At 53.6% G+C, this 11,443-nt stretch overlaps 1 protein-coding gene across 1 annotated transcript; it reads right to left on the bottom strand.

Annotated features, from left to right (window-relative positions):
- Window positions 1-3,454: 3,454 nt before the first annotated feature.
- Window positions 3,455-11,324, bottom strand: LOC147645689 (uncharacterized). The gene is made up of 2 exons (XM_086874333.1): window positions 11,233-11,324; window positions 3,455-5,530 (listed from the first exon to the last, which is right to left on the bottom strand). The coding sequence occupies exon 2, from the start codon at window positions 5,409-5,411 to the stop codon at window positions 4,686-4,688; it is 726 nt and encodes a 241-aa protein (XP_086730459.1). The 5' UTR covers window positions 5,412-5,530; window positions 11,233-11,324; the 3' UTR covers window positions 3,455-4,685.
- Window positions 11,325-11,443: the final 119 nt, after the last annotated feature.

The following is an 11,443-nucleotide window of genomic DNA, read 5'->3' as shown; positions in this document are numbered from 1 at the left end:
TGGGATTTCTTTGGAATGTTTTGGAATTGTCTGGAATTTTGTGGGATTCTGAGGAGAGTTGAAGAATTTTCAAAGCCTTTTTCTTAGATTCCGTGGAAATTAGTGGAGATTTTGTAGGGTGTTTCTGGAATTTGGTGGGGTTTTCAGAAGTTTAAGGGAATTTTCTGGAATTTTCTTGTAAAGTTGTGGTAATTTTCTTGAATTTTGTGGGATTTTGAGGAGACTTGAAGAATTGTGTGGGATTTTTCTTAGATTGCGTGGAAATTTGTGGAGATTTTGTGGGCTATTTCTGGAATTTGGTAGGCTTATGAGAATATTTTGGGAATTTTGTGGATTTTTTCTGGAATTTTTGAGGTGTTTCTGGAATTTGGTGGGATTTTTTTGGAATGTTGTGGAATTGTCTGAAATTTAGTGGGATTCTGAGGAGACTTGAAGAACTTTGAGAACATTTTTCTTAGATTGTGTGGAAATTAGTGGAGATTTTGTAGGGTGTTTCTGGAATTTGGTGGGGTTTTCAGAATTTTAAGGGTATTTTCTGGAATTTTCTTGTATAGTTGTGGTAATTTTCTTGAATTTTTTGGGATTTTGAGGAGCCTTGAAGAATTGTGTGGGATTTTTCTTAGATTGTGTGGAAATTTGTGGAGATTTTTTGGGATATTTCTGGAATTTGGTAGGTTTATGAGAAGATTTAGGGAATTTTGTGAATTTTTTTTCCGGAATTTTGCAAGGTTTTTCTGGAATTTTGTGCGATTTTGAGGAGTCTTGAAGAGTTTTGATGGGTTTTTCTTAGATTGTGCGGAAATTTTTGGAGATTATGTCGGATATTTCTGGAATTTGGTAGGGTTTTGAGAAGATTTAGGAAATTTTGTGGGTGTTTTCTGCCATTTTTCGTCATTTTTTCTAGAATTTGGAGGGATGTTTCTGAAATTTTGTGATGTGTTTGTGTAATTTGGGTGATTGTCCTGGTTTAGGGTAAATCTGGGAGAAAACCTCCAGTGGGTTCCCCCCGGGAAGCAAACCCACGTGGCCCCTTTCTCCCACCCCCCATCCAGTTCGGGAAGAGATTTCTCTGAGAGGAGTGGAGAAAACCTGTTTATTTCCCAGGCACAGCACTACCCAGCACAAAAATGAACGATATCAAATTACAAAACCTCTCGCCCTTCAGCAGAGATGAGGAACTTCAGAGGGTCTCTTTCCTGGGGGTGTTGGCTCTGTTATCAGTCCCTCTGGCGCTGGAAAATGCCGCTGCCCAGGCCGGGCTCCCGGTAGTCCAGGGGTGCTCCCGGTGCTGCCCCGAGTCCCCAGTCCAGAGCAGCTTCGATTCGTTTCAGAAAAAGGGAAAGAAAACAGTCCAGGAAGATCTCTCTGCCCCGGCTAGCTGGAAAGCCAAGGCGATCTGTGTCTTGTTGTCTGTCTGTGCTGTAGTCAAAACTCCCGATGCGGGGGGAGCAAGTGCAGTCTGATAACAGACTTGGTGCTTCTTTTCCACTCACTTTTACTCTCAGATGGAATTTTAAGAATACAGAACCTGTGTCTGGGTTAGGTGGACGAATGGGGATACAATTTAACATCATAATCAACCCAGGACACACGCCCACTGTGCTTTCCAGCTGCTTTGCTCCAGCTCCCCCCAAATCACCACGAATTCCACTGAACTGAAACAAATCCAAATCCTCGTGGGTCGGGACAAGGGCAGGGAGAGGTCACTCAGGGATCACCATCAGGGGCACAACAGCCCGACACGGGGAAATGAACTGAACTTAGGATTGAGCAAATCAGACCAGGAGAATGAGGATTAAAATCAATCTTGAGAAACACCTCCTCCCGCTCCTGAACTTTTCTGTCCGGGCCGCTGCTCGCGGGGCACAGAGAGGGGCCCGGCCTTGTCCCTCCAGACCTCCCTGGGAATCACCCCAGAGCCCTCAGCCTTCCGTGTGCCCATCCCCGGGGCCCCTTGTCCCTCCCAATGGCTCCCGTGGCTCTCCCAGTCCATCCCAGTCACTCCCAGTCCATCCCAGCCTCTCCCAGTGACCCCGCCTGTCCATCTCGCCTCTCCGTGGATCTGCCGCCCCTCAGCCAATCAGAGCGCGCCTCTCTGATGACTCATCAGTTGCCGGGCAGATCCACAGAGCCGAGAGCCCCGCGCTGGACTCGGCCTGCGAGCACCGCGCACTTCATTCCCAGTCCCGCCCAGTGCCACCACAGTCCCGCCCAGTGCCACCACAGCCTCCCAGTGCCACCACAGTCCCGCCCAGTGCCACCACAGTCCCGCCCAGTGCCACCACAGCCCCTCCCAGCGCCACCACAGTCCCTCCCAGTGCCACCACAGTCCCTCCCAGTGCCACCACAGTCCCGTCCAGTACCACCACAGTCCCTCCCAGTGCCATCACAGTCCCGCCCAGAGGCCGGGGAGTCTCTCCCACTCCTTTTAGCCCATTCCCAGTCCATTTCGAATTCATTCCTCCTTCCACTCCCAGACATCTGCGCCTTCATCCAGTGTCCCAGTATCCACTCTCATCTCTTTCAGCGCCTCCCCAGTCCCTGACATCCTGTTCCCGGTCCCACCCGACCCCACACCACTCCTCTCCCATCTCTCCCAGTTACCCCCCAAGCTCATCCCAGTCTGTCCCCGCTGATCCCCAGTGCCCATCCCAGCGTGTCCATCTCGCTAGTGCCCTCCAGCTCCCAGCCCGGCCCCGGCCGCCTGCTCTGCTCCCTGATGGGTTTCTCCCCTGCCCACATCCAGCTGAGCTGCTCCCAGGGCCAGCAGCAGCTCTCGGGCCACGTGCTGGCCACTGCCGTGCTCCCCAGCGGGGACTGGAGCCAGCAGCTCCTGGTGCTGCTGGAAACCGCCCCCGGCAATGCGGGCTCAGCTCCAGCTGCCAGGTGGAGCACGGCAGCCTGGAGCACCCCCTGAGCCGGCACTGGGGCACGGCCCGGCCCCCACAGCGCCGGGGGCAGCGGGGGAGGCACTGGGGGGGGCACTGAGGGGGATTGGGGTGTGCTGGGAGGAACTGGGAGGGAGTTTGAGATAGACTGGTTTAAACTGGGGAAGGGATTGAGGTGCTTAGGATGGCTGGGAAGGGGTTTGAAGGATGTTGGGGAGGGTGGGATGGGTTTCTGGGGGTCCTGGTGGACACTGGGAGGGAGTTTGGGGGTGCTGGGTGTCACTGGGAGGGATTTGAGTGAGCCTGGAGGAGCGGGAAGGAGATTGGGCATTGGAAAGCAGGGATTGGGATGAGGTTGGTTGTGCTGGGAAGGGACTGGGAGAGGGTTTGGGGGTCCTGGGGCAGTGGGGGGAAATTGGGAGGGGGCTGTGGGATCCTGAGAGGAACAGGAGGGGCTCTGCTGGGTCCTGGGGAGGCTGGGAAGAGACTGGCAGTGATTTACCAAAATAGCGATATTGATCCAGTATCAACATCAATCTGTTAATGGACAAAAACCTCTCCAACAGTTTAAAGTTACAAAGTGGATGTTTAATCACAGCACTGGGCGAGTGCGGGAGTCACCCCTTAATACGCACTGCAAGTTGACAAAAGATTCCAGTGTCTACTTATTTACAAAAGTCTTAAATATCCTAAATATGAATACATATTCATAATGCTAACACCCCCCATTCCCCACTTTGGATTAAAATGCACAGTAATGAGTTTAAAAAGTCATTACACCTGCGTGGTTGGCTCCCTGATTTGAAGAACAGGTCCTTTTGGTGAGGAGGGTTCATCAAGAGATGAAGGAAAACCGCTCTTCCCCACTCTCACCTTTCTACCTTTACAATGGTTGACATTACAAATGACATTTGGTACAACTCCAATTTCCTCCCTTGTGACTTTTAAATGGGTTTCCAGATGTAAGGTCTGTGATCTTCCTGAACCCGTTTATCAGTTTCTCTTTTCCCTTATCAGCACATCTAAACGTACAATGACAAGTAATTTTTTACCTGAGATTCATTATCTCAAATCTTGCTTCTCACTTCATCATTAACTCTAACTAGTTCCATCAAGGCCTATCTCTAGCTAAGATCTCCACTTTTTCTAAAATACCTAATTTTTTAAAATTAGTGACTCTGAAAGAGGTTTCAGAGGGTCCTGGGTGGGCTGGGAGAGACTGGGAGGGTGCTTGGAGGGGACTGAAGTGTCTGTGAGAAGGTTTGGGGGTCCTGACCTCTGCAGACCTCCCAGGGATGCCGTCAAACGCTGCCCACAGCAAGATGCTGACGGGGATTGGAGTTTCCGTGTTGGGCTTCGTCTTCCTGGCACTGGGGCTCGGCTTCTGCCTGCACAGGAAGGTGAAAGGGGGTCCTAGGGGTGGTGTCCTCCCCCCCCCTAAGAGCGTGGGTGCTCCCCTCGGGCCCCCCAAGCCCAGTGTCACCCCCTTTTCTCTGCCCACACAGCTCCTGAGGCAAAAGGTTCTCAAGGATTGAAAGTCAACAATTCCCATTGTCATTCTGTATCCAGTTGGATTTTAATTCCCTTGCTTTTATCCAGGTGCCCACAGGGAGCCAGGAAGATGTGGAGCCTCCCAGCCAGGTGTCTTCCCAACACGGATCACCAGGACCACGGATCACCAGGGCTCTGCCCAACGGGGGTCACTGGGGATCATCCAACGCCCATCCTCCCATGGGGGATGGAGCTGGAGCAGCGCACGAAGCTCTTCCTGCACTCGGGGCACTCGCAGGGCTTCCCTTACTGGTGCCTCCGTTGGTGTTGGGTCAAGTTAGAGCTCCTGGAGAAGCTCTTCCCACACTGGGGACACTCGTAGGGCCTCTCCGCAGTGTGGATGCGCCGGTGGGTGGTGAGGGTGGAGTTGTGCTTGAAGCCCTTCCCGCAGTCGGGGCAGCGGAAGGGCCTCTCGTCTGTGTGAATCCGCTCATGTCTGATGAGAGTGGAGCTGGTCTGAAACCTCTTCCCACACTGGGGACACTCGTAGGGCCTCTCCCCAGTGTGGATGAGCTGGTGTGCCCTCAGGTTGGAGCTCCACCCAAAGCTCTTCCCACATTCCAAGCAGGTGTAGGGTCGTTCCCCTGTGTGGATCACCTGGTGTCTCATCAGGTCAGAGATACTTCTGAAGCTCTTCCCACATTTCCCACACTCATAGGGCCGTTCCCCAGTGTGGATCCTCTGGTGTTTCATCAGGTTGGAGCCCCGGTTGAAGCTCTTCCCACATTCCCCACACTCATAGGGCTTTTCCCCAGTGTGGATCACCTGGTGCCGGACCCGGTCAGAGCTCTTTCTGAAGCCCTTCCCACATTCCAAGCACTTGTGGGGCTTCTCCCCCAGCTCTGAGCTCCGGCTGGATCTCTGGCCGTGTTCCTGGCACTGGGGGGATCTTTCCTCCTCGGAGCTCCCTGGACTGGGTTTGCAGCCCATCCTCATGCGGGATCTCTGGGGCTTTTTCTCCTCCTCTTCCATCTGGACACAGTTTGGGAATGAAAATTCCAGATTAGGAGAAAGAAAGAGAGGAGAGCGCTTTGGGCTGGGGGTTCCTCCTTGCCCAAGGTCATCTCAGAAAGTCACTGGGCATCTTGTGTCTGTAACAAACCAAAATACCAAGATTCAGCCCAGACATCCTCCAAATATCAAAACAAAGATGACAAACTAGCCAAACACCAAATTCAGGCAAAACTCCCTGCAGAAGAGAAAGATTCAGCCCCTGCAAAAAGACAAAGCACCAACATTTAGCCCAATAAAGCTCAGAAACACCAAGGTTCAGCCCTGTGAAAACTGCGGATCCCGCTCCTCAATCACCTGCTGACTGTGGGCAGGGCAACACTCCTGGAACTGCATATATAGGGAGGGAGGAACCTTGTGCTGCTTCCTCTTCCTGCTCTTCCTCCTCCTGTGGCCCTTCTCTTCCTCACACTCCTCTTCCTCCTATGCCTGCACAATCCCACCTTCTCCTCCCACGTGCATCCTTTGACCATTTTGTTCCTCAACCTTGCTTCTCCTTCCCTTCTCCTGCTGCCCCCAGGCCCAGCACCCACTGCCGCCTCCCTCTTCCCCCCCAGTCCCACAGCATCCCACCGCAGGGGCACGGATGCAGCTGGGCCAGCTCGGCCTGGGGCAGCGCTGGGCTCTCGGCCGCTTCCGCCCGCACTCGCTCCCCACTGCAGCCGCTCCCGCCACCACAGCGCGGGGGGGCCCGGCCTTGGCGCTCCCCCCTCCCACCTCCCCAAATTCCCCTCCAGGGGGGCGCCAAGGCCCGGGGGGGAGGGGCGCAGCTGGGCTCCAGCTGGGGAACGCTGGCAGCTGCGGCTCTGCCTGGACACTGATGAGTCATCAGCGCCGCGCGCTCTGATTGGCTCAGCCCTGCCTGAGCCCTGCGCCTGCACCAAGGGGGGACACCCTGCTCCAGGGGGGATGGCCCCAAAACGGGGCAACCCCAGCAAAGGAAGAACAACAAAGCCTCTTTACAAACTCATCCCCTCAACCTCATTGCACATAGGGCCAGGGACGTTGACATAAGGAAGTGACAGGAGGAGCCATCAGCTGCACAAAATGTTATTAATTGATGACACAGACTGCTGCTCAGCCAAGGTCCTGTTAAATTCATCAACTTCCAGAAGAACAACAAAGACTTAACACAGCCATCAATATCGTTAGCTATACAAAAGTGGGGTGCATATTAAGGGGGTATGTAGGAGGTGCATTGGGAAGTCTGTGCCTCTCCAGGACTTCAGCCAGTGGGGAAAGGGAGAGGGAGATGTGACCAAGAAAATTAGGATGAAAAGGAGAAAACAACTGGGGAGACAGCATAGGAAATGTCCCATGGCCTCTCCCTTTTTTATGAATGAAATTACTTTTACAGGACTCTTCTGCCTTCCTTGTGGACAGAAACCTCTGGGGATGTCAATTTTTCCACACACCTTGGGGCTCCTCCGCAATTCCTTCCACCGTCCGGGCCGGCGGGCAGTGAGTGCAGCTGAAGGGGCCTCACCCAGTTTGGGGGATCGGCTCCCTCGGCTGGCGGCGGCACCGGGCATTGATTGGGTACCCGAGAGTGAGCAGGAGACAGACGAGGGACGGATCAGGGCGGCTCTCAAGAGTCGGCAGGGAGAGAGCACTGAAAATCTCAGCAGTGACTACAGTGGCATCTTCGGGGAGTGAACATGGCAGGGCACCCAGGGAGAGGACAAAAGGGAAAGCCACAATGGGGTCCCAGCAAAAGGGATGAGGATCCCAAAATCTCTCTCAAGGGTCCCATGGGAGCATGGTGAGGTCGTTTGCTCATTCTCCCAGAGGGAATTAAGGACATGGACACCCCGGGGGGGCAAAAAGGGAAGTCCAGAAGGGATTTAGACAACAGGGGATGGATGGTGTTGGTGTACTGGGAAGGGATTGGCTGAAGGGGAGTGTGCAGGAATGTGCTTAAGGCAAGAAGCAGCAGGAGGAATCCATGGGGTAAGAAAAAGGATAATGGAAAAGAGGAGGAAGAAAGAAATACTGAGGATTGGAAGGATTTTCAGAAGGGTCTCATCCTCCAAATTTGCTTGCTTACTCAGATCCTTTGTATCCCAGTTTTCAGGACAGGAAAACAAGGAGGTGAGGATTTCAGGGGGTTTCTCTGAGCTGGGAGCGGCAGGAGCGGGCGCAGAGCTGCGGCACCGGGAGCACGGGCTGGGGGCCTGTGGGGAGCTGTGGGGCCGGGCCGGGGCTGTGGGGCAGCCGGGGCTCAGCGCCGGGCGCTGCCTGAGCCCAGCACCCCCCGGGCAGGGCCGGCAGTGGCCCCCGGCCCCCAGGAGGCTGCGGGACGCCCCGGCCGCTGCCCGGCCCCGTGGAGCTGCCGGCCCTGCCCGCCGGGGGGGCCGCCTTTGGACACTGCGGCAGGACAGGGACCGGCTCGGGGATACGGGCTGGGGAGGGGAGCCTCAGCACAGCCAGCACGAGGAAGGAACAGCTCACAAATGGCGATTAGACCTGCAAGGATCCACATGATCTTTTAAGCATTTCCTGGTGGGTCCCTGGAGAAAGGAAGGATTTTGCAGAAAGCTCAGCAGCTGCCACAGGATGAGCACCCACAGGCACTGAGGGGGGCTGCAGCAGCGACAGAAGAAGCCCCTGCAGCACTTGCTCACAAAGGCTCAGCAGCTGAATGCAGCAAGGGATGAGCAAAAGGCCAAGCTGAAGGCAAAGGCCATGGCACAGTTCCTACAGCCCCTGAGGGATCAAGCCCAGGGCCCAAGGGGGCCCCAGCACCCAGGGGACACCCTCGGCCACAAGCACCTGGCACAGGCATTGCCCTCCTGGCCAGGGCACAGCCCACCCAAACAGCCCCTGACAAGGAATCAGCCTTCCAGCTGCAGGGCACAAGGACACTGCAAGCACAGACAGCAGCACCCTCAGCACCAGCAAGTCCAGCCCTTGATGGACACGCATTCTTAGCGGTGGCACAGCTCCCATTCCACCAGGGACCCACCACACTGCAGCCCTTGGGAACATCCAGGGTGGGGCTGGATCCAGAGGAGACCTTTCCTGATGGACACAGGGGCCTCTCCATCCACTCAGAATCTTACACCTAAAGGTGTTAGGGAATATTTAAATTATTAAGGCACTAAGTGGGAAACATGAGCCAGAGTGCTTTATTCAGCCACTATTAGCAGATGTGGGGGATGGGTTTGAAATGCAGGAATTTTTATTTGCTCACAATAGTGATTTTAATTTATTGGGAAGGGACTTGATGGCTAAATTGGGAATACAAATTAATATTGCATAAGGTGATACAGAGGCTGGTTCTGTTGTACCTCTGTGTCAAATGTCTGGCAGAGCCATGGCTGAAGTGAACCCACAAGTGTGGGCAGCCCCAGGGAAATTGGCAAAATTAGATATGGAGCCTCTCCAAATTTCCCTGAAGCAACCAGGACAAGAGGTGTCCAAAAGCAATCCCCTGTTCCAAGAGAGGGAAGGAAGGGCTCACAGCCTGTCTGGGAGTCCTGCTCAAGGCACGGCTTGGGGAGCCAGGGATGGCTCCCTAGAATGCTCCTATCCTGCCAAACAAGAAATCCAATGGAATCCACAGAATGCTGCAGGACCCAAGAAGAAGAAATGAGATGATGAAACCGAGGCACCCCACACTCTCAGATCCTTACACCAGCCTCAACCAGGTGCCCTCCTCACACTGCTGCCATTCACAACTTGATGCAAAAGATGCTTTCTGGGGATCTGCCCACTTCCAGAGGATGCAAACACAATTCTGCCTTGGGCTGGCAACAAGAGCTAGAAGGGAAAATGCTCAAGACATGGACGGTCCTTCTGCAGGGATGCACGGAAGCACCGGCCTGATTGGGGCAAGCCTTGCAGGAAATATCAAAGGAATTGACCTCACCCCCAGGGACTGGCTTCATGCAGGATGTGGATGACTTGATCCAGTCAGGAGGACAAGGAAAAGAAGTAGAGGAAGCCTCTGTGAAATAACCAAAAAAATAACGAACCAGACAGCTCCAGCTCCTGACCTTCCCCCCAACCAGTCCATTCAGATGAGGAACACAGTATTTCACCATGGGATGGGATCAGATTACCTTTTAGCAGAAAAAGGAGAGGTTTGGGAAAAGTTAAGTTTAAAAAAGTTTAAAAGTTAAAACTGCTCGTGGCAAATGGATGGCAATGGAAAAGTAGTAAAACAGATAACAAAGGAAATAAAAAAGCAGCTCATGTACCAGCCCAAATGTGGAAAGGATGGGAATGGGACAGAGTTTTGTGCTTCCCTCACAGACCATGGGTTTAACAAATGCTGTTTCTCCTCTCATGTGCTACAGCAACTCTCATCTTTTTACCATGCACCACACCTTGCTGAGTGCAGCTCATTCAGCAGCTGAGCAAGGGGATGCAGGTGGCAGCCAGGCCTCCTGAGCCACAAACGGCTACAAAAGGACAGAGAATGAGGGCACTGACAGCAACCCCAAAAACAAAGAACACCCAGGAAGAAAAAACAGAGGCAATGAGTGAATCTGCTTGGAGATGGGGCCAGGGACTTGTACATAAGGAAGCAATGGGAGAAATCACCAGTTTCAGAAAATGTTACTAATTGACAAGGACTGCTGCTCAGACCAAGTCCCGAAACATTCCTGAACTTCCAAAAGAACAAACACTTCACAGAGCTAGGAATATCGGGTTGTTATAAACGCATATCATATTATTGGCTTTTCACAAGTATTATAATGAATATTATATGTATAACATTAGAAAATTTAGCTGTAATAATATAGTCTTCTTTATTTCTGTTATTAATGAAACTTAGAAATAGTGGTATAATACATGTATGTCAAGCTAGGACATAGCATTAAAACAAAAACTACTTTTGTTTGTGTAACCCAAAGACTGAAAAAGATAGCTGGAGACCTTCTTTTCTTTTATAAACTATCTTATCCAGATGAAAACAGCAGTGACCAGAACTGGGGGGGGGGGGGAGGAATTTATTGCATTTCTGGTATCAGGGAATGTAAATCTCGATGGCGCCAAGAGGATTGATCCATTGAGAAGGGGGCAAGAGAAAACTAAACAGAAGAACACCAAAGATCCTAAGAACGATGTATGAATATGTAGGAGAATTTATGGATATGTAGTAGGATTCTGTTCTTAATGGACAATCCTTTGTTAGTAAGGTCTGCTCTCTTGGCTGAATGCAGAGACACCCGGCCGTATCTGTATACATTATTTTTTTCTCCTAATTATTTTTTTATTAAACTTTTAAATTCGATAAAAATTATGTGAACTTCGTTTTTCACAGGATGTTATACAAAAAGGACATGCAGCAGGCGGATCGGGAAGGCTGAACCTTCCAAGCCCCTCGGCCAGTGCTGGGCAAAGGGACAGGGACATGCGGCCGGGAAAATCAGGACAAAAACGAGGCCGCGTCCTCCAAGACCTGGAGAGAGCGCACGGCAAATGACCCATGGCCTCTCCCTTTGGGCAGCAATAAAGTCACTTGCACACCGCTCCTCTGGCTCCTTGGGCCACACAAACCTCTGGCGCCGGGAATTTTCCCGCCCAGCCCCGGGCCCAGCGCAGCCACCTCCGGCCTCCCGACACGAAGCGGGACGAGCCAGCGCTGCTCCGCCACCGCCTCCTGCCGAGGCCCCAGCGGCAAGGAGACCGCGGGCAGCCGCTCCCGCAGCGCCCTCAGCCCAGGGCCAACACGGGCCGGCCACGGCACAAGCCACCCGCCACAGCCCCCTGCCGCCCCCTCCCGGGCCCGCAGCGAGCCCCGAGCCCCCGCAGAACCGAGCGCGGCTCCCACCTGCGATGGCCGGGGCCGCCTCCGAGCTCCGCCGCCGCCTCACCGGGCTCCGGCCGCTGCTGCCGCCGCTGCCGGGCCCGCACAGACGCTCCGGCAATGGCGGCTCTCCTGCCCCACGGCCGCCCTGGGGGCGCCAGCGGGGCCGGGCTTGTCCCCGCTCTGCCCAATCAGCGCGCGCCAGTGCCACGAGTGACGGCAGAAGCAGCCAATG

This window comes from Cyanistes caeruleus, unplaced genomic scaffold (assembly GCF_971803275.1).
Source record: "Cyanistes caeruleus unplaced genomic scaffold, bCyaCae1.hap1.1 HAP1_SCAFFOLD_192, whole genome shotgun sequence".
NCBI classification, from domain to species: Eukaryota; Metazoa; Chordata; class Aves; order Passeriformes; family Paridae; genus Cyanistes; species Cyanistes caeruleus.
This window is presented reverse-complemented; position numbering and strand designations above follow the sequence as displayed.